Genomic DNA, 26,175 nt, shown 5'->3' with positions numbered 1-26,175 from the left:
GAATGCACTGTTAATGTTATACAGGTAAGGGATCCTTTATCTGGACACCTGTTATCTGAATGATGGAAAGGCCTGCTCCCTTAGTATCCATTATAAGCAAATACTCCTAATTTTAAAAATGATTTCCCTTTTCTCTGTAATAAAGAAACACTAGCTTGTACTTGATGGTAATTAAGCTGCATAAATCCATATCAGGGGCAAAACATTACTACAGGTATGGGACCTGTTATCCAGAATGCTCGGGACCTGGGGTTTTCCGGATAACGGATCTTTTTGTAATTTGGGTCTTCATGTCTACTAGAAATTAATTTAAACATTAAATAAACCCAATAGGCTGGTTTTGCTTAAAAGATATAATTATATCCAATAAGGATTAATTATATCTTAGTTGAGATCAAGTACAAGTTAGTGTTTTATTATTACAGAGAAAAAGATCATTTTTAAAAATGTGGATTATTTGGATAAAATGGAGTCTATTGGAGACAGCCATTCAGTAATTCAGAGCTTTCTGGATATCGGGTTTCCGGATAAGGGATCCTATACCTGTATTGGGTATAAAAAATAAAATAGTATCTTGCTAACATTTTAGAACTCAATCAAGCCAATAAAATGTGCAGGCACTGTCATACATTCTATGAGGAAACAATAAAACGGCTGCAGTGGTTGAACATTCCCAATAACAGATTTCTGATATAAAGCAAGATAAATGCATTGGCTGAAAATTGTTGTGTCTGAGGGAACAGAGGTGCTGTGCCATTATAGGTGGGCGATTGTTGCTCAAAAATAACCTCTATGCCCCACTCTCTCCTTTCACTGTTTTATTTTAGGCAGAAATAAAGGAACAGGCAAATGGCCATGTGAATGTATAATCATTCAGAATTCTGTGAAAGGCACCGAAGGGTTTGTGTTAACAATATATATTATTAATATATATCTGAAGTTTGCATGGGATGCACTCTTTTCACAGTTTTTTTTAGATTCTTATGAAACTAAAAGCTTTCTCTCCAAAAGTGAGTAATGGTATTTATTTGTACTGCACCTAATGGCCATAGATGCATTTAGCATTCGATCCATGGCATCAATTATATACTTATGCAGTTTAGCTCTGAGTTTCATCAGTAGCAGTAAATGAAAGTTTGTTGTCTGGTGCCAATATAGTGTGGAGTGATTCAGCAGCCCCTTTTTCTGGTGCAGACTCGCTGTCCGAAGTCCCCAAATAAATGACATTCCAGCGTCCATTGGAAAAATGGATGTAAATGCCCTTCTCAAGGCTTGGACATGGGTATATAAAGGGTGCTGGAGAAGGCTCAGAGGCATGCTGTCTGTTCCCACTAGGAATATTCCTAAGGGATACTGTCCTGGGAAAACATGTTTTTTTTCAAAATGTATCAGTGAATAGTGTTGCTTCGGCACTAGGCCAGAAAAAATGTTTCTTAACAGTATTTATTTCAGCTGAACAGTTTCACTGCTTCATTTCAGCTGAGAAGAGTTGACCTGCTGACAATTTGCTGCTGTCATTGTGATGTCATCAAAATCATCTTGCTCTTCTAACTGATTTCTGCTATAAGTAAGCTTCACTGCGAAGCTAGAAATAGAAACAACTAAGCTATGTGTATTTAACTTAATTGTGATTTAAACAGCAGAAAAATAAAAAAAAAGAATAAATCTGACCCTAAACATACTATTAACATAAAAGGTGATTTTTGTTTTATCTTTACTTCTAAGTTACTACGAATTATTTTATGGCCTTTTCCTCTTAAATAGCATTCTTAATCAAGTAAAACCATTAATACATAAATTAATGTCATGTGATGTAGCTGAAAGCATATCTGATGAACATCTTCATTCAGTCCTTGCATTGTGCCACCACTGTATAATGTCATTCTGACATCATTTATAATGTCATTATGACATCACCTTATAGTGTCATTGTGTGATCACTTTATGTCATTGTGACATCACATGGTAAAAGCTACTTTATACACACCTGCTAGTAGAAGGCTTCAGTACATAGCAGTACTTCAGCGAGTGAAGATGAAGCTACTGTTACTTTTTATCAACATTTTACTTTTTATATCTTTATCTGAGAATTCCATACTTGGAGGTAAGTACTGTTTGTATAAAAAAAATGTCATGTATGTAATACATGCTATTGCTAGATCAGGGTTTTTTTGTATTTCTGTCCCCAATTGAACACTCCTAGGAGCTTACCTTTATTAAGCAGCTTCCATTTAGTGCTTCATTTATTATTTTACACTTATATTCTATTAAATTAGGAAAGTGATTTAGATGATGAGTGTGCTGTCTATAGCATTACCTATATTTTCTTATGATACATTTTATAGTAATATGCAAAAAATAAATCTAGCTAGGCATTTCTTGTATTTTAGATAAATGGCTCATTGAATTGACATTTCTATTTAATGCACATATATTGCATTCTACTGTATATGTATTTGGATTCTATATTTCACACAGAGGTTTACTCACAAATACACATTTTTAACATCTTCTTTTATTTTTTAGCAACTTGTGGGATACAAACTGTTCCAAAACATCACCACCGTGTCCGCCGTATAATTGGAGGGATTGATGCACAGCCAGGAAGTTGGCCATGGGTAGTCAACATTCAGATGCCAACCAAAAATGGCTATGTAACTGTTTGTGGTGGAACAATCCTGGACAATCTCTGGGTTCTGACTGCAGCTCATTGCCTTTATAAACTCCAGAGGTAAGATATTTCCAGGTGCATGTAACAAATAATTGAAAAGAGAAGTTGTTTTTCAATTCTGCTTTGTTTGAAGGACATTTCTCTAACCCAGCTCATGGGTAGACGTTTGGGCAATTTAATAATGTTTACTTTTTTTTAATGCATTAGCTACACCAATTTAGCAAGAATTGTGTTAGGAGCAAATAGAGCGTCAGAACTGGGACCAGATACCCAAATCCGAGCAATAGAAGAATTTATCCGACATGAACATTTTGAGTATGAAACCAAGAAAAACGACATTGCCTTGATCCGTTTAAATAAACCAATTGAGTTCAATGACTACATACAGCCGGGCTGTTTACCGCCACAATCTTCTAATGTATCTGAGATGGATGACTGCCACATTGTAGGATGGGGTGTTCTGCAGGAAGAACGTAAGTCTTTGGGTTGTTACGTTATCATGGACAAATCACTGCTCACTCTTACTTACTGACCTATCAGTATCAACCTCATTGCTACTAATTTACATTATAGTTTCCTTCATACCTAGACAGGCTTCATTAGGCTTCACAGGCTGTCATTATGTTACACTTTCTTTATCTATATTACTCAAACTTGCTTGTGAATCCTGTGTAGAATATTACAGTTTAAGTGATGTGCTATAATTAGCTGTTGCTCATAGTGGGGTTATGGGGTAAATAACTATCAATGTGACACAAACTACAGCAAACATTTCAGATTGTGATATTTCATGGATTCAGTAATTAGTGCCAGTCAGTGATCATGTGACCTTTTTCCCCCCTAAATCATTAGACTACACACTACCATCAAAAACCTTGAAGGAAGCCCGAGTGGAAATAATCAATGGCAAGCTCTGCAATGACAGCAACTGGTACAATGGAACTATATACGACTACAATATATGTGCAGGCTACGAGCAAGGAGGCAGTGATATCTGTCAGGTAAGCTTTATACATATTTGGTTTGAGGACTAGTTCAGCACTAAGGGACACAAAAAGTTACACAGTTAGGTAAAGATTGGGAAGAGGTTGGCAAAAACATGGCCCAGTTAGAATGTTGGTGGGGAAGGATTGGCACAGGGTGAGCAAAACAGAATTTTCATTTCAATTATCTTGTTTTCAGGGTGACAGTGGTGGACCTTTAATGTGCAAAAAGGAAAGAGCTGCTCTCTATTATGTATTTGGAGTAGTAAGCTGGGGAGGAATCTGTGGCAAATGGCATCAAAATGGGGTTTATACCTCTGTCCAGCATTTTGAACAGTGGATCCTAAATAAAATCAACAGTTCGCAAGATACAACAGATGATAATAAGGAGGAAACCTCTGAAGAAACTACTAAAAGCCACAACAAAGATACGGAATCCAAACTTGCGAAAATTAATGACATACTTAGTGATGAGAACACAGAATACAAAACAAATCGAAGGAAATCTGTGCTTAAAATACGTGCTGCACGTGGTAAATTTAATAACATGGAAACCTCGTCTAGGAAAATAACCACTGGAACGATGCAGCAGGAAAACACACATTCTGGTTGGCTGGCCAGTCATGCACCTTCTCAACTAGTGTTTCAAGTGAAGGCTTATATTCTGCTCATTGCTTGTCTCGTCCTTATGTTCCTGTGCTTATAACTGATATGTTGGAAACCAAATTCTGTTGGTACTTTGTACATCTAACCTGCAGTGACTCCAGCAGTGACTGTCCAATGCCATCTACCCACTCCCCCCAAGAATTATATTTTCCTAATAGTCCCAAGCCCGCCCCTGGGTTTGTAAGGCTAGCCTGATTAAAATGTAATACTATGTTAGCCAATCAAAATACTAAAACTCTAAATTAAACAGGAACAATATGTCAGCTGCTGCACTGCATGGTGGAAATGGTTTCCTTCCTCTAGATATATGTTTTTTATTTTGCCTGTCCAATACCCACTCCCCCCAAGAATTATATTTTCCTAATAGTTGTCAAAATTATACCTAACATTTAATAAAAAATTATTATAAATATATTTGTGTTACGAATATTCTTTATTTCTGTTTTTTCATAAACAAGAGAGCCTGCAAAAATACAAATCAACAGTCCTGGTGAGATTTTCCCTCATCTTTACTTATACACCTTTGCGCATGTTTTATTTTTCTAAGGAAAACATTTCTATCTACTTCAAAGAAAGATTTCCTATGTTTTTACCATCTATTTTATGCATAATTTTATTTAAGAAGCAGTTGTATATTGTACAACATACAAATATACCACTCCCTCATGAACGCAGCAACGAAGAACACAAGCAGCACTATATTCACAAAGGAAGGGCAGGTGGGAGCACAAGGAGCTGCATCTGTTGGTTGTATCAGCAAGACAGGGTACAAACTGTGATAAACATGGTGACTTCTGACTGTTTCATGATCCACCAAAGGAACATGACTCTTGGGATTTTGCCCTGCATTAATTAGCTTCAAGTGGTATGCTATACTAGCCAGCTGTCATTCAGTCCATACTGTGCATCAGTCTCAGTGCATGCATCAGCTCGGGTACCTAGTGTTGGTCTTGGTGCAATCATGAACACATTTGGATGCACCCCGTATGTCGGCACCCATCTGCACATATTTTGCCGCATACACATACCGTGTAAATAGACACCGTGGCCTTCATTTGACTGTGAGGCGATTGTCTCTTTAGATTGACAATGAGGGGCATAGTTATTTACAATGGAGACAGTCACCTACAAGTTACTCATCTCAGCGTGAGTAAGAGAATACACATATTTTTGCAAATAAAGGGCCAAATTCAATTCATTGAAAAAAAGTTTTATCATGTGAAAAGTGATGTACAAGATTAAATATGAGATGCAATTCAATTCAGAAAAATTTTATATAGTCTATGGGAGATGGCCTTTCTGTAATTTGGGGCTGTCTTGATAATGGATCCAATACCTGTATATAGTAAAACCCCCACTTTACATCCTCTGATTTTAAGTTTTCCCTCATCTTACAATGTTGTTTTGTGGTCCCACTTATATATAATGCATAATACATTTCCCTGGATTTTACGCCATTTTTCTGGTAAAATGGGGGGTTCTACTGTATATATATATATATATATATATATATATATATATATATATATATATATATATATATATATATATATATATATATATATATATATATATATATATATATTATGTCCAAGGTACCTGCACTCCAACCACTTCGATATTTTCACGGGTGCTTGGTCAAAGTAATACTGTATAGTCATCAAAGGATGGACCAGCACTGATATGTGAATAAAAGCACCATTATTTATCAGAACTGGAGTGCTGGTCCATCCTTTGATGACTATATATATATATATATATATAGAGAGAGAGAGAGAGAGAGAGAGAGAGAGAGAGAGGGGCCACATGTACTGGCCAACAGGCTGCTTGCTAGACCTCAACTGTAAGGATCCGCTTCCGCGTTCCTTCCAGCGCAGGCGCGCTCATCGGGGAACCGATGCTCTATTTAATCCTAACCTGTACTGTGACTCTTTGCCTGGTTATTAGGTTATTTGACTGAAACCCTAGCATTGTATTCTACTGATCTTCTGTGTTTGACCTCAGCTTGTTCCCGGATTGTCTTATTGCCGCCTGCCCTGATCTTCTTGCCTGACTACGTTTACAATTCTTCTTACAATTCTTCGCTGCCTGCCCCGACCTCGGCCTGCCTGACTTCGCTTCTGCCTGAACCCTCTGTACTTCGCTTTGGCTACTCGTCACTTCACTTCTCCCTGTTCCACTCCAGGTGGGTTAGTGTTGTGCGAGGCGCTTGTGGGTTCGTGTTCTACAAGTTCCTGCTCCTTCTTCGTTGGATCAGACGGTAAGCCTGACACTCAACAGTATACTTTAAGGGATACTGTTGCAAGAAAATATGTTTTTTTTTCAAAATGTATCCGTGAATAGTGTTGCTTCAGCACTAGACCAGAAACGATGTTTCTTAACAGTATTTATTTCAGCTGAACAGTTTCACTGCTCCATTTCAGCTGAGAAGAGTTGACCTGCTGACAATTTGCTGCTGTCATTGTGATGTCATCAAAATCATCTTGCTCTTCTAACTGATTTCTGCTATAAGTAAGCTTCACTGCGAAGCTAGAAATAGAAACAACTAAGCTGTGTGTATTTAACTTAATTGTTGTCATAATTTAAACAGCAGAAAAATAAAAAAAGAATAAATTTGACCCTAAACATACTATTATCATATAAGGTGTTTTTTGTTTTATCTTTACTTCTAAGTTACTACAAATTATTTTATGGCCTTTTCCTCTTAAATAGCATTCTTCATAAAGTAAAACCATTAATACGAGAATTTAATGTCATGTGATGTAGCAGAAAGCATATCTGATGGACATCTTCATTCAGTCCTTGTTTGCATTATGACACCACTGTATAATGTCATTATGACATCATTTATAATGTCATTATGACATCACATGGTAAAAGCTGCTTTATACACACCTGCCAATAGAAGGGTTCAGTACATAGCAGTACTTCAGCGAGTGAAGATGAAGCTACTGCTGCTTTTTATCAACATTTTACTTTTTCTATCTTTATCTGAGAACTCCATACTTGAAGGTATTTCTATACAAAATGTTCATGTACACAATGCATGCTATTGCTAGATCAGGGTTTTATTTGCATTTCTGTCCACAGTGGAGCACTCCTATGAGCTTACCTTTAGTAAGCAGGTTCAGTTTAGTGCTTCATTTATTATTTAACACTTTTATTCTATTAAATTAGGAAAGTAATGTAGATAATGAGTGTGCTGTCTATAGAATTAACTATATTTTCTTATTATACACGTTCTATTAATATGCAAAAAAAAAAGTATTTAGGCATTTCTTGTATAATGGCTCATTGAATGGAGATTTCTATTTAATGCACATATATTGCATTTTACTGTATATGTATTTGGATTCTATAGTTCACATAGAGCTTTATGCACAAATACACATTTTTAACATCTTCCTTTATTTTCAGCAACTTGTGGGATACAAACTGTTCCAAAACATCACCACCGTGTCCGCCGTATAATTGGAGGGATTGATGCACAGCCAGGAAGTTGGCCATGGGTAGTCAACATTCAGATGCCAACCAAAAATGGCTATGTAACTGTTTGTGGTGGAACAATCCTGGACAATCTCTGGGTTCTGACTGCAGCTCATTGCCTTTATAAACTCCAGAGGTAAGATATTTCCAGGTGCATGTAACAAATAATTGAAAAGAGAAGTTGTTTTTCAGTTCTGCTTTGTTTGAAGGACATTTCTCTAACCCAGCTCATGGGTAGACGTGTGGGCAATTTAATAATGTTTACTTTTTTTTTTTTAACGCATTAGCTACACCAATTTAGCAAGAATTGTGTTAGGAGCAAATAGAGCGTCAGAACTGGGACCAGATACCCAAATCCGAGCAATAGAAGAATTTATCCGACATGAACATTTTGAGTATGAAACCAAGAAAAACGACATTGCCTTGATCCGTTTAAATAAACCAATTGAGTTCAATGACTACATACAGCCGGGCTGTTTACCGCCACAATCTTCTAATGTATCTGAGATGGATGACTGCCACATTGTAGGATGGGGTGTTCTGCAGGAAGAACGTAAGTCTTTGGGTTGTTATGTTATCATGGACAAATCACTGCTCACTCTTACTTACTGACCTATCAGTATCAACCTCATTGCTACTAATTTACATTATAGTTTCCTTCATACCTACACAGGCTTCATTAGGCTTCACAGGCTGTCATTATGTTACACTTTCTTTATCTATATTACTCAAACTTTCTTATGAATTCTGTGTAGAATATTACAGTTTAAGTGATGTGCTATAATTAGCTGTTGCTCATAGTGGGGTTATGGGGTAAATCAATGTGACACAAACTAAAATAAGCATTTCAGATTGTGATATTTCATGGATTCAGTAATTAGTGCCAGTCAGTGATCATGTGACCTTTTTCCCCCCTAAATCATTAGACTACTCACTACCATCAAAAACCTTGAAGGAAGCCCGAGTGGAAATAATCAATGCCAAGCTCTGCAATGACAGCAACTGGTACAATGGAACTATATACGACTACAATATATGTGCAGGCTACGAGCAAGGAGGCAGTGATATCTGTCAGGTAAGCGTTAAACATATTTGGTTTGAGGACTAGTTCAGCACTAAGGGACACAAAAAGTTACACAGTTAGGTAAAGATTGGGAAGAGGTTGGCAAAAACATGGTTCAGTTAGAATGTTGGTGGGGAAGGATTGGCACAGGGTGAGCAAAACAGAATTTTAATTTCAATTATCTTGTTTTCAGGGTGACAGCGGTGGACCTTTAATGTGCAAAAAGGAAAGAGCTGCTCTCTATTATGTATTTGGAGTAGTAAGCTGGGGAGGAATCTGTGGCAAATGGCATCAAAATGGGGTATATACCTCTGTCCAGCATTTTGAACAGTGGATCCTAAATAAAATCAACAGTTCGCAAGATACAACAGATGATAATAAGGAGGAAACCTCTGAAGAAACGACTAAAAGCCACAATGAAGATACGGAATCCAAACTTGCCAAAATTAATGACATACTTAGTGATGAGAACACAGAATACAAAACAAATCGAAGGAAATCTGTGCTTAAAATACGTGCTGCACGTGGTAAATTTAATAACATGGAAACCTCGTCTAGGAAAATAACCACTGGAACGATGCAGCAGGAAAACACACATTCTGGTTGGCTGGCCAGTCATGCACCTTCTCAACTAGTGTTTCAAGTGAAGGCTTATATTCTGCTCATTGCTTGTCTCATCCTTATGTTCCTGTGCTTATAACGGATATGTTGGAAACCAAATTCTGTTGGTACATCTAACCTGCAGTGACTCCAGCAGTGACTGTCCAAAGCCATCTACCCACTCCCCCCAAGAATTATATTTTCCTAATAGTCCCAAGCCCGCCCCTGGGTTTGTAAGGCTAGCCTGATTAAAATGTAATACTATGTTAGCCAATGAAAATACTAAAACTCTAAATTAAACAGGAACAATATGTCAGCTGCTGCACTGCATGGTGGAAATGGTTTCCTTCCTCTAGATATATTTTTTTAATTTTGCCTTTCCAATACCCACTCCCCCCAAGAATTACTGTATATTTTCCTAATAGTTGTCAAAATTGTACCTAACATTTAATAAAAAATTATTATAAATATATTTGTGTTACGAATATTCTTTATTTCTGTTTTTTCATAAACAAGAGAGCCCGCATAAATAGAAATCAACAGTCCTGCTGAGATTTTCCCTCATCTTTACTTATACACCTTTGCACATGTTTTATTTTTCTAAGGGAAACATTTCTATCTACTTCAAAGAAAGATTTCCTATGTTTTTACCATCTATGTTATGCATCATTTTATTTGACTGTAAGGCGATTGTCTCTTTAGATTGACAATGAGGGGCATAGTTATTTACAATGGAGAAAGTCACCTACAAGTTACTCATCTCAGCGTGAATAAGAGAATACACATATTTTTGCAAATAAAGGGCCAAATTCAATTCATTGAAAAAAAGTTTTATCATGTGAAAAGTGATGTACAAGATTAAATTTGAGATGCAATTCAATTCAGAAAAATTTAATATAGTCTATGGGAGATGGCCTTTCTGTAATTTGGGGCTGTCTTGATAATGGATCCAATACCTGTATATAGTAAAACCCCCACTTTACATCCTCTGATTTTAAGTTTTCCCTCATCTTACAATGTTGTTTTGTGGTCCCACTTATATATTATGCATAATACATTTCCCTGATTTTACATTTTCCTGGATTTATATATATATATATATATATATATATATATATATATATATATATATATATATATATATATATATACCAAGTCCAAAGGTGCACTCCATTGACTTTGTAACAACCTGGGTGCCAGCACAAAGGTACTAGATATTTGCAAGAAGAGCCACACTCACAGGATTTTCTTTGCAGTCAAAATTGTGTTTTATTCCACTCAGTGGAATAAAACACAATTTTGACTGCAAAGAAAATCCTGTGAGTGTCGCTCTTCTTGCAAATATATATATATATATATATATATATATATATATATATATATATATATATATATATATAATATATATATATATATATATATATATATATATATATATATATATATATATATATATATATATAGGGGCCACATGTACTGGCCACCAGGCTGCTTGCTAGACCTCAACAGTATACTTTAAGGGATACTGCTGCAAGAAAATATGGGTTTTTTTCTAAATGTATCAGTGAATAGTGTTGCTTCAGCACTAGACCAGAAACGATGTTTCTTAACAGTATTTATTTCAGCTGAACAGTTTCACTGCTCTATTTCAGCTGAGAAGAGTTGACCTGCTGACAATTTGCTGCTGTCATTGTGATGTCATCAAAATCATCTTGCTCTTCTAACTGATTTCTGCTATAAGTAAGCTTCACTGCGAAGCTAGAAATAGAAACAACTAAGCTATGTGTATTTAACTTAATTGTTGCCATAATTTAAACAGCAGAAAAATAAAAAAAGAATAAATCTGACCCTAAACATACTATTAACATACAAGGTGTTTTTTGTTTTATCTTTACTTCTAAGTTACTACAAATTATTTTATGGCCTTTTCTTCTTAAATAGCATTCTTCATAAAGTAAAACCATTAATACGAGAATTTAATGGCATGTGATGTAGCAGAAAGCATATCTGATGGACATCTTCATTCAGTCCTTGTTTGCATTGTGACAACACTGTATAATGTCATTGTGACATCATTTATAATGTCATTATGACATCACATGGTAAAAGCTGCTTTATACACACCTGCCAATAGAAGGCTTCAGTACATAGCAGTACTTCAGCGAGTGAAGATGAAGCTACTGCTGTTTTTTATCAACATTTTACTTTTTCTATCTTTATCTGAGAACTCCATACTTGAAGGTATTTCTATACAAAATGTTCATGTACACAATGCATGCTATTGCTAGATCAGGGTTTTTTTTGCATTTCTGTCCACAGTGGAGCACTCCTAGGAGCTTACCTTAGGTAAGCAGGTTCAGTTTAGTGCTTCATTTATTATTTTACACTTTTATTCTATTAAATTAGGAAAGTAATTTAGATGATGAGTGTGCTGTCTATAGCATTAACTATATTTTCTTATTATACACGTTCTATTAATATGCAAAAAAAAAGTAGCTAGGCATTTCTTGAATAATGGCTCATTGAATGGACATTTATATTATATTTATATATTGCATTTTACTGTATATGTATTTGGATTCTATAGTTCACATAGAGCTTTATGCACAAATACACATTTTTAACATCTTCCTTTATTTTCAGCAACTTGTGGGATACAAACTGTTCCAAAACATCACCACCGTGTCCGCCGTATAATTGGAGGGATTGATGCAGAGCCAGGAAGTTGGCCATGGGTAGTCAACATTCAGATGCCAACCAAAAATGGCTATGGCTATGTAACTGTTTGTGGTGGAACAATCCTGGACAATCTCTGGGTTCTGACTGCAGCTCATTGCCTTTATAAACTCCAGAGGTAAGATATTTCCAGGTGCATGTAACAAATAATTGAAAAGAGACGTTGTTTTTCAGTTCTGCTTTGTTTGAAGGACATTTCTCTAACCCAGCTCATGGGTAGACGTTTGTGCAATTTAATAATGTTTACTTTTTTTTTAATGCATTAGCTACACCAATTTAGCAAGAATTGTGTTAGGAGCAAATAGAGCGTCACAACTGGGACCAGATACCCAAATCCGAGCAATAGAAGAATTTATACGACATGAACATTTTGAGTATGAAACCAAGAAAAACGACATTGCCTTGATCCGTTTAAATAAACCAATTGAGTTCAATGACTACATACAGCCGGGCTGTTTACCGCCACAATCTTCTAATGTATCTGAGATGGATGACTGCCACATTGTAGGATGGGGTGTTCTGCAGGAAGAACGTAAGTCTTTGGGTTGTTACGTTATCATGGACAAATCACTGCTCACTCTTACTTACTGACCTATCAGTATCAACCTCATTGCTACTAATTTACATTATAGTTTCCTTCATACCTAGACAGGCTTCATTAGGCTTCACAGGCTGTCATTAAGTTACACTTTCTTTATCTATATTACTCAAACTTGCTTGTGAATTCTGTGTAGAATATTACAGTTTAAGTGATGTGCTATAATTAGCTGTTGCTCATAGTGGGGTTATGGGGTAAATAACTATCAATGTGACACAAACTACAGCAAACATTTCAGATTGTGATATTTCATGGATTCAGTAATTAGTGCCAGTCAGTGATCATGTGACCTTTTTCCCCCCTAAATCATTAGACTACACACTACCATCAAAAACCTTGAAGGAAGCCCGAGTGGAAATAATCAATGCCAAGCTCTGCAATGACAGCAACTGGTACAATGGAACTATATACGACTACAATATATGTGCAGGCTACGAGCAAGGAGGCAGTGATATCTGTCAGGTAAGCGTTAAACATATTTGGTTTGAGGACTAGTTCAGCACTAAGGAACACAAAAAGTTACACAGTTAGGTAAAGATTGGGAAGAGGTTGGCAAAAACATGGCCCAGTTAGAATGTTGGTGGGGAAGGATTGGCACAGGGTGAGCAAAACATAATTTTCATTTCAATTATCTTGTTTTCAGGGTGACAGTGGTGGACCTTTAATGTGCAAAAAGGAAAGAGCTGCTCTCTATTATGTATTTGGAGTAGTAAGCTGGGGAGGAATCTGTGGCAAATGGCATCAAAATGGGGTATATACCTCTGTCCAGCATTTTGAACAGTGGATCCTAAATAAAATCAACAGTTCGCAAGGTACAACAGATGATAATAAGGAGAAAACCTCTGAAGAAACTACTAAAAGCTACAATGAAGATACGGAATCCAAACTTGCGAAAATTAATGACATACTTAGTGATGAGAACACAGAATACAAAACAAATCGAAGGAAATCTGTGCTTAAAATACGTGCTGCACGTGGTAAATTTAATAACATGGAAACCTCGTCTAGGAAAATAACCACTGGAACGATGCAGCAGGAAAACACACATTCTGGTTGGCTGGCCAGTCATGCACCTTCTCAACTAGTGTTTCAAGTGAAGGCTTATATTCTGCTCATTGCTTGTCTCATCCTTATGTTCCTGTGCTTATAACGGATATGCTAAAACCAAATTCTGTTAGAACTTTGTACATCTAACCTGCAGTGACTCCAGCCCAAGCCCGCCCCTGGGTTTGTAAGGCTAGCCTGATTAAAATGTAATACTATGTTAGCCAATGAAAATACTAAAACTCTAAGTTAAACAGGAATAATATGTCAGCTGCTGCACTGCATGGTGGAAATGGTTTCCTTCCTCTAGATATATGTTTTTTATTTTGCCTGTCCAATACCCACTCCCCCAAGAATTATATTTTCCTAATAGTTGTCAAAATTGTACCTAACATTTAATAAAAAATGATTATAAATATATTTGTGTTACGAATATTCTTTTTTCTGTTTTTTCATAAACAAGAGAGCCCGCATAAATAGAAATCAACAGTCCTGGTGAGATTTTCCCTCATCTTTACTTATACACCTTTGCACATGTTTTATTTTTCTAAGGGAAACATTTCTATCTACTTCAAAGAAAGATTCCCTGTGTTTTTACCATCTATTTTATGCATAATTTTATATAAGAAGCAGTTGTATATTGTACAACATACAAATATACCACTCCCTCATGAACGCAGCAACGACGAACACAGGCAGCACTATATTCACAAAGGAAGGGCAGGTGGGAGCACAAGGAGCTGCATCTGTTGGTTGTATCAGCAGGACAGGGTACAAACTGTGATAAACATGGTGACTTCTGACTGTTTCATGATCCACCAAAAGAACATGACTCTTGGGATTTTGCCCTGCATTCAAGTGGTATGCTTCACTAGCAGTACACTAGCCAAAAATAGTGAATTGGGGAAAGGTATTGGTACTGGCCTCCTCCACCGCCAGTTATATATGTACTTGAAAAAATAATTGCCAATGCCTGTGAGTCAAAAGTGGGGTTTTCCCAGATTAATTGAAGTACTCATGAAACAAGGGTTACGATCAGACGTTTCGGGACAATTGCTTGCCCTTCTTCAAGTGAGGATTTATTCAGTCCATACTGTGCATCAGTCTCAGTGCATGTATCAGCTCGGGTGCCTAGTGTTGGTCTTGGTGCAATCATGAACACATTTGGATGCACCCATGAATTTTGGCACCCATGTGCACATATTTTGCCACATACACATTTACACATCTCCTCTATATATATTTGTGTCTACTGTAACTTATTTCAATGGTTGCCAATTGCTATACAGTACATCTATTTAAAAGTCTATTCTAACTATTATAAATGTATTCTGTGCAAGTGCACAGGGTTTTTCATTTACAAGTTCATGATAATACAACTGGCATCTTTATAGTACCAGAGGTAAATTGATAGGACCACCATATTGGGGTTCACCTTGACAGAGTATGGTGGCTTGTTAGATTACTAAGACAAGCCATCATCATAGAATACAATCGTACTGTAGTTTGGAGCGTTCAACCCTCGTTAAGGTCTCAGATTCTCATACTGGAAGTCCCTCACCTGCTTCAGGTCAACTGGTACCTACAGAATAAGAAATCCAGTAGCACACTGTGGTTGATGTAGAAATCTTTAGTGATTCATTTATTTAGCCTAGGCTTGATGAGGGTCCAGGAGGGCCCAAAACATTGCCCTTGTTTTGTATATATATGGGCTAAATGAATCACTAAACCACAGTGTGCTACTGGATTTCTTACTCTGTATCTTCACAGAATACAGGGACAAAATGATATATACAAGAAATATATTCAGCTCTTAATATTTTCATTAGGCAAGTCCAAAGGGAAAAATTAAAGTAAAGGAATAATGGCCTTTTAGTTCAGGCTTTACAAAGCATACTTATTCATATTCAAGTCTCAGAGAGTAATTTTCCATAGCATGATGTATTGCTTTGATGTTGCTATACACTCTTCTGCATCAGTAACTTAAATGAAACATGATTCTGCTCACGAATGTGCAAAGAGCATCACTAACTGCCGCTAATTAATCTACAGAATGTTTTATAATGTACGTTAAGCATCTTTTCAGACACTTGTAAATGTTTCCACAAAGTCTACAAATCATTGTTCCATTATAGCTACTCTTTCAAATTGTCCAACTTAAGAAACAAGACATCAAAGGCAATGAAAAGTAGCAGGCAACAGTATATCACTTAAACGTCTAACGTAAGTTGTTTCGCTGTAGGAATCTGTATTTCTCAACAAAAACCAAAAAATATATATTTACTAGAAAAACATAAAGGGCAGATTTATCAAAGGTCAAGGTGAATTTTTGAATGCAAAAAATTTGAATTTCAAGCTATTTATTGTGGAATAGTCCAAGTTCGATTCGAATTTGAAAAATGCACTGTCTCTTTAAAAATTCGACTTCGACCATTCGCCATCTAAAACCTGCTGAATTGTTGTTTTAACCTATGAGGGACCTCCTAGAACCTATTTGGAGTCAATTGATGGACTTTTTTGGGAAAAACTTTGATTCAAATTCTATCGAATGCGCTATTACTTCGATTTGTGCGATTTGAATTCGGCCGAATACAGACAAAACTTCTACTTAATTTTGGTTGGTCTTTTTGAATTCAAATTTCGAAGTTTTTCAAATTCGAAACGTGAACCTTGATAAATGTGCCCCTAAATGTTGAGCAGGGTAAGAATGGGTTAACTTACCGAATATGATGGGGGGTCCAGGTGCTCAAGCCCCAGACCTTCAGCTCGGGGAGGCAAACTACATGCAAATATGTAAAGATAGGCTGGCACACACCCGACCACACTCCCTAAATTGATGCAGTTTAAAAAGTATTTATTTAAGCAAAAAACATCTTAAAAAAAATAGCCTTACACGTTTCGGGCCTTGTGGACACTTAGTCATAGGCTAACAAACATTTAGGGGCAGATTCACTAACTTCGAGTGAAGGATTCGAATGAAAAAAATTCGAATTTCGAAGTATTTTTTGGGTACTTCGACCATCGAATTGGTTAAATTCCTTCGAATTCGAACGAAATCGAACGAATCGAAGTAAAAATCGTTCGACTATTCGACCATTCGATAGTCGAAGTACTTTCCCTTTAAAAAAAACTTCGACCCCCTACTTCGGCAGATAAAACCTACCGAAGTCAATGTTAGCCTATGGGGAAGGTCCCCATAGGTTTGCTAACCTTTTTTTGATCGAAGGATTTTCCTTCGATCGTTGGATTAAAATCGTTCGAATCGTTCGATCGACTGAAAAATCCTTCGATCGATCGATCGCAGGATTAGCGCTAAATCCTTCGACTTCGATATTCGAAGGATTTCAATTCGAGGGTCGAATTTCGAAGTATTTTTAACTTCGAAATTCGACCCTTAGTGAATCTGCCCCTTAAACATACAGCCATATTTAAATGAAAAATACCCAACAAGAAGCATGCCCCAGACATTGGTATGTTCAAATGTTTGTTAGCCTATGACTAAGTGCCAAGAAGGCACAAATGCGTAAGGCTCTTTTTTGGGGATTTGTTTTGCTTAAATACTTTTTTTTATATATATATTTATATATATATATATATATATATATATATATATATATATATATATATATATATATATATATATATATATTTATTTTTATTTGCAGAGAAAAGAGACAAGGAAAAGAAGTATTTACAAACTTGGTTCTAGGTCTGCAGTCACTGGACATATCCCAGCCTGCAGAAATGTATAGGCACGGTATAGGCACTTAAATTACTTTTTACATTTATTTATTTATGGAGTGTGGTCTGGTTTGGGCCAGCCTATATTTACATACTTGAAAAAATATATACGCATATAAATGTCTACATTTTTGCATAACCTTCCATGCAGCCACAAATTCAGTCTCCAAGTAGGCAATAATAGAAAAAAAAACATAATACCTACAGGATATTAGGAAAATGAATTTCTGGGGTCTGTCTATGTCCTGCACCTCACAAGGGGCAGAGCGCAGCACTGGCAGTGCAAGACATGCAGGTTAGGAGACTGGTATAGTGGACACCCATGTGCTTTTCCTCACCTGACATCATGTACTCCATGAACACAATTAGTACTACATTAATTTGAAGAATGCCCCATTCCCACATACAGAGCATAAAGTGCAAAAAACATAGTTTATTGCATGCATCCTGCCCTGGTTGTAGTAAATGACCCCTCTTTGTACAATAGGACTTTATATATGACTAGCTATAGAGTTTACATATAAGCAGTCCTGGATTAGCCCATGACTCCCGTTTATGTTGCATATGGTTCAGTCTTTCTTAATGACTGATTGACAGTTTGATCAGACAAATTGTTTAGAGAGGGGGGGTAAACACATACCACTGGACATAACGGTTAAATGGAAAATTATACTTTGGGGTCAAATTCTACATTTTACTTATTTATGACCTGTATTTACAAGACCGTATATCCATTATTCAGTAACAGAATTTTTCCATCTTTGCTTTACTAATGCTCAAGCATAAAGGGAAGACTTGTAATAGTGTTTTGCATTTTTGTGATGTGCCTGCATTTCACTGTAGATTAGTAAAACAATATCCACAAAAATAAGCTTAAAGGAGATTTTTGAAGATGTGTAGTCTTGTACATTGTGGGAACATTTTACATGTAGGGGCAGATTGATTAAAGGGCTTTGAGATAACTTTTAGTATGATGTAGAGTGATATTCTGAGATAATTTGCAATTAGTGATGGGCGAATTTGCTTCGCCAAAAACTCCACGAATTTCCCATGAAATGGCGAAAAATTCACGAAACGTTTTTGACGCCAGCGACCATTTTTTTGGATGCCGGCGAATTTTCGCAGCCGTTTATTCAATCGCGCAAATTTGCGCCTGGTGAATAAATTCGCTCATCACTATTTGCAATTTGTTTTATTTTCCTACTTAAGGTTTTTGAGTTATTTAGCTTTTTATTCAGCAGCTCTTTTATCTGCATTTTATGTAATTTGGTAACTAGGCCCAAATTACCCTAGCAACCATGCATTGATTTGAATAAGAGACTGGAATATGAATAGGAGAGGCCTGAATAGAAGGATCAGTAATAAAAAGTAACAATAACAATACATTTGTAGCCTTACAGAACATTTGGTTTTTTTTTTTAGAAGGGAACAGCGACGCCCATTTGAAAGCTGCAAAGAATCAGAAGAAAAAGATAAATAACTATAAAACTACAAAAAATAAATAATGAAAAACAATTGAAAAGTTGCTTAGAATTGGTTGTTCTATAACATAATAAAAGTTACTTCAAAGGTGAACCACCCCCTTTAAAGGGGTGGTTCACCTAGGAGTTAACTTTTAGTATGATGTAGAGAGTTATATTCTGAGATAGTTTGTAATTGGGTTTCATTTTTAATTATTTAAGGTTTTTGAGTTATTTAGAATTTTGTTCAGCAGCTCTTCAGTTTGCAATTTCAGCAGTCTGGTTGCTATGGTCCAAATGAACCTAGCAACCATGCATTGATTTGAATAAGAGACTGGAATATGAATAGGAGAGGACCTTACTAGAAAGATGAGAAATAAAAAGTAGCAATAACAATACATTTGTAGCCTTACAGAGCATTTGCTTTTTAAATGGGGTCAGCGACGCCCATTTGAGAGCTGGAAGGAGTCAGAAAAGAAAATGGCAAATAATTATAAAACTATAAAAAATAAATAATTAAACCAATTGAAAAGTTGTTTAGAATTGGCCATTCTAGAACATACTAAAAGTTAACCACCCCTTTAAGGTTCGAATTTTTTTTTTTGTTAAAAACTCACAAATTCGAATTTTCAATCACCAACTCGAATCTGAATTTCGAATGTGAGATTAATCACACCTCAACCCTGGAACCCTAATTTGAGTATTCGCCACATAAAACCTGCTGAATTCATGTAAAAGTCAATGGCAGAGGTCCATTTGAAACTGTAAATTGCCTTCCTGACATTCAAGGTTTTTTTTTGGAAGAAAACTCTATTCGAATCCGATACAAATTCGTTTTTAACTCAATATTAGACTTTTTTTCATAAATAACCTCCCATTCGTTGTTTGAAATTTGAACTTTGATAAATCTGTCCCTAGATGTGAAGTTAAAATGTTTACTGACGGCAACACATCTAACTATAATTAAGATTGTTATAACTGTTCTGCAGAAAATATATTCCAGGATTCGGGCCTGGAAGTCTTAACCAAATGGGGAGAGAATACAACAAAGGGAGCTCCATTAAATGCCACCAAAACTCAGACACTACTACTCAATGACATTTTTATATATGCTACATTCAGTACTGTAGGGCAATCACAGGGCATGTGCTTTATACTGAGCAGTATTTACAGTTCTTGTTTCACCATCAGTTTTACTTTTTTATTTTTCTGAAAAGAGGCCTGCATGTCTCCACATGTCAACGATCACTGCATGGATCATAAAATGATTAAGAAATAGTTCATGCATACAGTAAATGTCTCTCAGTGGAGAGCAGCAACTGTAAAGGGATCCAAACAGAATATAAAATGATTACATCTTACTGCTTCATTGAGTTTTCCAACTCCCAATTCCTCCCTAAGGCTTAGACACCAGTACAAGAGTTACGAGGTCATGGAAATGCCTTCTTGGGCAGGTAGGAGGTGTCCTGTAAGAATTTGTTTTATTCCACTACGCCAGTACCAGCACTAGGTTTCTTAGTAAAACTGCCTCTTAATGTTCGTTCCAATTATTTTCATAATTATGATTCTTCATAATCTGAAAAAGTCAACTAGTACCAAGACAAAACATTGCAGGAGATGGGTGGGCAGGTAGAGGCACCCACAAGCACATTAGAGCCCTGTTTCCAAAATCTTAAATGAGCCTGATATTGAATTTGAAAGGAAGGGCTGGCATGTGCATATTATTGTGTCAAGTCTAATGTTTATGGCTGAAATAGAAACCTTCTTGACTTTCAGATATATGGTATATTAATATTGGCCCTTCATAAAAGTCTGAGATCTATTATCCAGGTGTTTCTGTAATCTAGATCTCCATCTATTAAAAACATTTAAACGTGAAATAAACCCATACTAGTAGCGTAACGCAATACAAAAAAGTGCCAGCTATATAACCCGTTTTCAATGCCCACGGTCTCTATTTTATTTGTATAAAGCTAGAATTTTAAAAGCTAGAATTTCAAACCTTGACATTTTTCCCTCATCTCAGAATGCCGCCATGTATACCTGATAATGTGTTTGCATTTCATGCACTTTATGTACTGACCACATGGTTCAGCTAGTTGCACCAGGTCAGGTTGGAAGTCCAGAAACGGATAATGATAAACTAGATAGCAATCAGTTGTGAAAAATGCTCAAAAAAAAAAAAAACAAGAAATAATATGTTTTAATATGTTATAGCTTGAATGCTGAAACTACACCTCCTACTGACTTTTATAGAAGTTGCCAAATATTTTTATTCTAATTATGGAAATACACAATCTTGAATTTCATTAAATATGCCTCTACAGGTGCCAGTATCATTAGGACATTTACACTATATAGCAGATATCAGCTAAGCTATGTAGAATACAAAGGCCTTACTGGCAGATAAATAGGGGTCAAATGATACCTACAAGCTATAAAATGAAACCTTTCTCGTTACAGGAGATTCATTGACTGTTCTTTTAATTACATTTTCACCCATTTCGTGAGGTATACAATAAGTCAGCAAAAACATACAGTAAATACATCTCCATAGAGTACAAGGTATATCTGACCTCTTATAGACTGGCCAAAATATACCTAGGCCTCTCAGAAACTGAAGTGCGGGGACCCTGATTCATGGGTTGTGGATGTCTAAACTTTTGAGCTGAGATATTACAATGTATACAAACTGAATGTGTCCCTCCAATATGTGTTCCCCAGAGTAGTCGCTGATAGGCCATACAGACCTTTTCATCATCCAGTCCTACAATGGGTGGCATTGCGATCGCTGCCTCAGGCAGTGTTACAACCTGAAACTCACCTGGTTCTACCCCTACAAAAGGATGTGTATGTGTTTCGGTAACATTGGCCTATCCAGAATGCTCGGGACCTGAGGCTTTTCTGATAACGGATCTTTCCATAATTTGGATCTTCATACTTTAAGGGGCCCATTTACTTAGCTCGAGTGAAGGAATAGAGGAAAAAAACGTTGAATTTCGAATGGTTTTTTTGGCTACTTCGACCATCGAATAGGCTACTTTGACTTCGACCTTCGACTTAGATTCGAATGATTCAAACTAAAAATCGTTCGACTATTTGACCATTCGATAGTCAAAGTACTGTCTCTTTAAAAAATACTTTGACCCCCTAGTTCGCCACCTAAAACCTACCGAAGGCAATGTTAGCCTATGGGGAAGGTCCCCATAGGCTTCCTAACAATTTTCTGATCGACGGATAATCCTTCGATCGATGGATTAAAATCCTTCGAATAGTTCGATTCGAAGGATTTAATCGTTCGATGGAATGATTATTCCTTCGATCATTCGATCATAGGAATAGCGGTAAATCCTTCTACTTCGAAGGATTCCAATTCGGCAGTCGAATATCGAGGGTTAATTAACCCTAGATATTCGACCATAAGTATATCTGCCCCTAAATCTACTAGCAAATCATATAAACATTAGATAAACCTGGTTCTGCTTCCAATAAGGATTCATTATATCTTAGTTTGGATCATGTACAAAGCATGGAAATAATTGTTAAAAATTTGGATTATTTGGATAAAATGGGAGACAACCCATACGTAATTCTGAGCTTTCTGGTTCACCTGGTTTCCGGATAACAGATCCCATACCTGTATACTATTTTCTACATGTCTGTATTGTACTCTATAATGTAATGTACTGTATAATCTATACAATTTTCTTTTTCTTTATTCCTTTCTGATACCTATGGTAACCCAGCTCAGCCCAGAGAGCCCAGCTCAGAGGGTAAGGCCAACCAGCCACTATACTATGCTGCTTCCATAGCAGCCCATTCACATTCCGCTGTGGATCTTATACAAACTTAAAGCATGACGTAAAAAAATCTAGAGAGAATGCTTCCCAGTAATCAATCACCTAACTGGGCTACCTGACATGCTGGCCACCCAACCACTTGGGGTCAGGTGGGTAAGTGTAACCAGGTAGCCAATTGTCACCATTCCTGCAGGACCCCTGCCCATCAAGAGCCTGTCTCCCTACCAGTTGGTTATTTAGCCAGGGGCGCTCCGCCAATGAGGCGAGCTGAGCCGCTCGCCTCAGGCGGCAGCGCCAGACAGGATTCCAGGGGCGGCAAAAAGCCGCTCCTGCACCTTTAAGAGCCGAATTTCCGGTTTTTAAACCGGAAATTCGGCTGCGCTATTGCGAGAGAGCGCAATTGCGCTCTCCGCAATCGTTTTCCTGCCTCCCCTCGCCGACAGGTAAGTCGGTGCGGGGGCGGCAATGCAGGAGCCGCCTCAGGCGGCTCCTTCCCCAGAAACGGCGCTGTATTTAGCCATATCAACCCTGGCCATAGTCCCCCAATAGTCCCCCAAGGCAAGCATCCTGATGTTGTTCTAGTTGTAAGCTATTTTTTTTACAATGTGTCTATTGAAGTATCTTTAATTAATGGTGCTGATTTCCACAACCACTGGAATCATTTTGCATGGCCACAACTGTGGTAGCACTTCATAATTAATGAAGATATCTTTTGGATCTTTAAGGTGTTGTTCACCTTTGAGATAACTTTTAGTATGATGTTGAGACTGATATTCTGAGACAATTGGCAACTGGTTTTCGTGTTTTATTATTTGGGGCTTTTGAATTATTTAGGCTTTTATGCAATAGCTCTCCAGATTCTGGTTGCTAGGGTCCAAATTACCATAGCAACCATGCACTGATTTGAATAAAAGACTGGCATATGAATAGGAGAGGCCCTTAACAGAAAGATGAGTAATGAAAAGTAGCAATAGCTGCATTTTTTAGGTGGGGTCAGTGACCCCCATTTGAAAGCTGGAAAGAGTAATACTTGGTGCTGTACACTATACACATATATACATATATATATATATATATATATATATATATATATATATATATATATATATAAAAATATATATTTATTTATTTTAATTATTATTTTGATACATTTTAAAAAAAATTTTTATCAGGTCTCCATCTAATACTTTTATCAAGACCCAGAACCATGTTAAAAACAGCAAAAGGAAAAATAGATAAAACTCACCCAACCACGTGCAGTTTCCCAAACATGCAACAGAAAACAGAACCCGGCACCAAGGAGAAAGAATATTTAATCACCTGGAAACACACAACCAGAAAAAAATATTATTAAAACATTCTACAGAGAAATGCAGAGAGAATGGCAACATCGAATCATAGTATATCATAGAGATATCGAAATATTGAACAAAGTCAAGCAAAATAGTAATATCTGAACTTTATTGTATCAGCGCTGATCTAAAAAGCATAGGAAATGCTCATTTAACCCTAGGGGTGCCAAAGTGCAACTTTTTAATCCAAATCACCTCCCTTTGAAGCAGAATCTTAGATCTATCCCCACCCCTTCTCAAGGGTGGTATGTGATCAATAGCTATATACTTAAATGTAGGCAATCTAGGGACATATTCAAGAAAGTGTTTGGCAACCGGTTTATTCGTTGTGCCATCCCTGAATGCAGTACTAATTGTGGAGTGATGTGCATCCATCCGCAGCCGCAGTATCCGCAGTATAGACCAAGTGGCATTTCAATAATGTGCCTTAATATTACTGCTATGGGATTCCTGATCGCACTGTGTTGGGGGGCCTCATTATTATTAATTTCATGATGGAGGCTGAGGGCCGGTGTCAATTTGAAAAAGGGCCGCAATTGGCCCCCAGGCCGCACTTTGGACCTGCCTGCTCTAAACATAAACCAGTGTAATCTAGTTATGCAGCCCCTGCATTTATATGTCCAGGGCTATATATTTATACAACATGTATATCGGTTTATCATTTGCTTACTTGAGAAACATCACAGAGTCAACCAAAGGGCTCCCAGTCCCTAGTGCTAGAGTTGACTGTTCAGAAGGGCAGTTAACTGATGACAACAGTTCCAATCAGTTTTAAAATTGAAAACATGTTATATTACAAATGATGGATGGCTACCTGGTCTATCTGTGTATTTCAACTTGAGAATAAGCATACTCTTTCCCTTCTGCCCTGCTTCAAGTGTTTTTTAAAGCCAAAAATGAATTTGAGGACATTCAATTTCTTATTAATATTTTTTTTGAAGTTATTAGTTTTAGGCAAACTATGACCGCAGTTGTGATTGGTTGTCAGCTGCTTATTGGATGTATTTAAATAAGTGCTGGAGTAAACAATAAGCAACTAATGAAATACATTAATAGCCCTATGGTACAAAATGTGTTTTCTCTGCTGGTGGGAAAAATGGAGGAAGAGACAATGGTGATACAGACTATACAGTAGGGGAATCTGCCTACTGCATACATGGGTTGGAATTTGTCTAGAACAAATATGTATTGGCCTGTATCGGGCTTTTATCCTCTGTCTGGCTGGTATAAATATGCATTATGTGCCATATGCCATAAAGATAATGGGATCCTGTTGAAATCCAGCTATAATAGTTTTGTCAGTCAGGTGTGGAAAACCTGTACAGTTATTAATTACTTTAAAGGACAAAGAAATCCCTATTCACTTGGGGGTGTCAAAATGTTAGACATCCCATATTGAATTGCTTGGTTTATTTTCAGGCTAGTGCTCTGGTTGAGGATAAAACTGCACTTGTCCCAGAAATTTTAATTGAAGTGCTGCAATGCCCACTATAGCAGGTTTTTTACTGTGATGCTGCAGTTGGAGCAGCTGCAACAAGGTTCAGGATTTTTAAGGCTTTTTTTAAACTACATTTAGGGGCAGATTTACCTAGGGTCGAATATCGAGGGTTAATTAACCCTCGATATTCGACCGTCAAAGTAAAATCCTTCGACTTCGAATATCGAAGTCGAAGGATTTTGCACTATTCCTAAAATCGAACGATCAAAAGAATAATCTTTCTACCGAACAATTCGAAGGATTATAATCCATCGATCAAAGGATATTCCTTCGATCAGAAAATTGTTAGGAAGCCTATGGGGACCTTCCCCATAGGCTAACATTGCCCTCGGTAGGTTTTAAGTGGCGAACTAGGGGGGTCGAAGAATTTTTTAAAGAGACAGTTCTCCGACTATCGAATGGTCGAATAGTCGAACAATTTTTAGTTTGAATCGCTCGATTCGAAGTCGAAGGTCGTAGACGAAGGTCGAAGTAGCC

General features: G+C 36.9%; 3 protein-coding genes across 3 annotated transcripts; all 3 read left to right on the top strand.

Moving 5' to 3' along the window:
* The first annotated feature begins 2,034 nt into the window (after positions 1–2,034).
* LOC121395264 (acrosin-like) lies at positions 2,035–4,562 on the top strand. The gene is made up of 5 exons (XM_041568304.1): positions 2,035–2,104; positions 2,527–2,731; positions 2,879–3,144; positions 3,524–3,672; positions 3,854–4,562. The coding sequence occupies exons 1-5, from the start codon at positions 2,035–2,037 to the stop codon at positions 4,358–4,360; spliced, it is 1,197 nt and encodes a 398-aa protein (XP_041424238.1). The 3' UTR covers positions 4,361–4,562.
* Positions 4,563–5,409: 847 nt separating this feature from the next.
* On the top strand, positions 5,410–9,569 carry LOC108719674 (acrosin). The gene is made up of 5 exons (XM_041568302.1): positions 5,410–5,470; positions 7,738–7,942; positions 8,094–8,359; positions 8,733–8,881; positions 9,063–9,569. Exons 1-5 carry the CDS (start codon positions 5,410–5,412, stop codon positions 9,567–9,569), a joined length of 1,188 nt encoding a protein of 395 aa, XP_041424236.1.
* A 1,999-nt stretch (positions 9,570–11,568) lies between these two features.
* Positions 11,569–13,953, top strand: LOC121395263 (acrosin-like). Its single transcript, XM_041568301.1, has 5 exons — positions 11,569–11,710; positions 12,113–12,323; positions 12,472–12,737; positions 13,117–13,265; positions 13,447–13,953. Exons 1-5 carry the CDS (start codon positions 11,569–11,571, stop codon positions 13,951–13,953), a joined length of 1,275 nt encoding a protein of 424 aa, XP_041424235.1.
* Positions 13,954–26,175: the final 12,222 nt, after the last annotated feature.

Source organism: Xenopus laevis, chromosome 6S (assembly GCF_017654675.1).
Source record: "Xenopus laevis strain J_2021 chromosome 6S, Xenopus_laevis_v10.1, whole genome shotgun sequence".
In the NCBI taxonomy this organism is placed as follows: Eukaryota; Metazoa; Chordata; class Amphibia; order Anura; family Pipidae; genus Xenopus; species Xenopus laevis.
This window is presented reverse-complemented; position numbering and strand designations above follow the sequence as displayed.

Excerpts from the sequence above, each read along its gene's own strand:
- LOC121395263 (XM_041568301.1), top strand. The coding sequence starts at position 11,569 with ATGGTAAAAGCTGCTTTATACACACCTGCCAATAGAAGGCTTCAGTAC. Across the intron at positions 11,711-12,112 it reads TGAGAACTCCATACTTGAAG|CAACTTGTGGGATACAAACT; the intron begins GTATTTCTATAC and ends CTTTATTTTCAG. Across the intron at positions 13,266-13,446 it reads GAGGCAGTGATATCTGTCAG|GGTGACAGTGGTGGACCTTT; the intron begins GTAAGCGTTAAA and ends TCTTGTTTTCAG.
- LOC108719674 (XM_041568302.1), top strand. The coding sequence starts at position 5,410 with ATGAGGGGCATAGTTATTTACAATGGAGACAGTCACCTACAAGTTACT. Across the intron at positions 5,471-7,737 it reads AGTTACTCATCTCAGCGTGA|CAACTTGTGGGATACAAACT; the intron begins GTAAGAGAATAC and ends CTTTATTTTCAG. Across the intron at positions 8,882-9,062 it reads GAGGCAGTGATATCTGTCAG|GGTGACAGCGGTGGACCTTT; the intron begins GTAAGCGTTAAA and ends TCTTGTTTTCAG.
- LOC121395264 (XM_041568304.1), top strand. The coding sequence starts at position 2,035 with ATGAAGCTACTGTTACTTTTTATCAACATTTTACTTTTTATATCTTTA. Across the intron at positions 2,105-2,526 it reads TGAGAATTCCATACTTGGAG|CAACTTGTGGGATACAAACT; the intron begins GTAAGTACTGTT and ends TTTATTTTTTAG. Across the intron at positions 3,673-3,853 it reads GAGGCAGTGATATCTGTCAG|GGTGACAGTGGTGGACCTTT; the intron begins GTAAGCTTTATA and ends TCTTGTTTTCAG.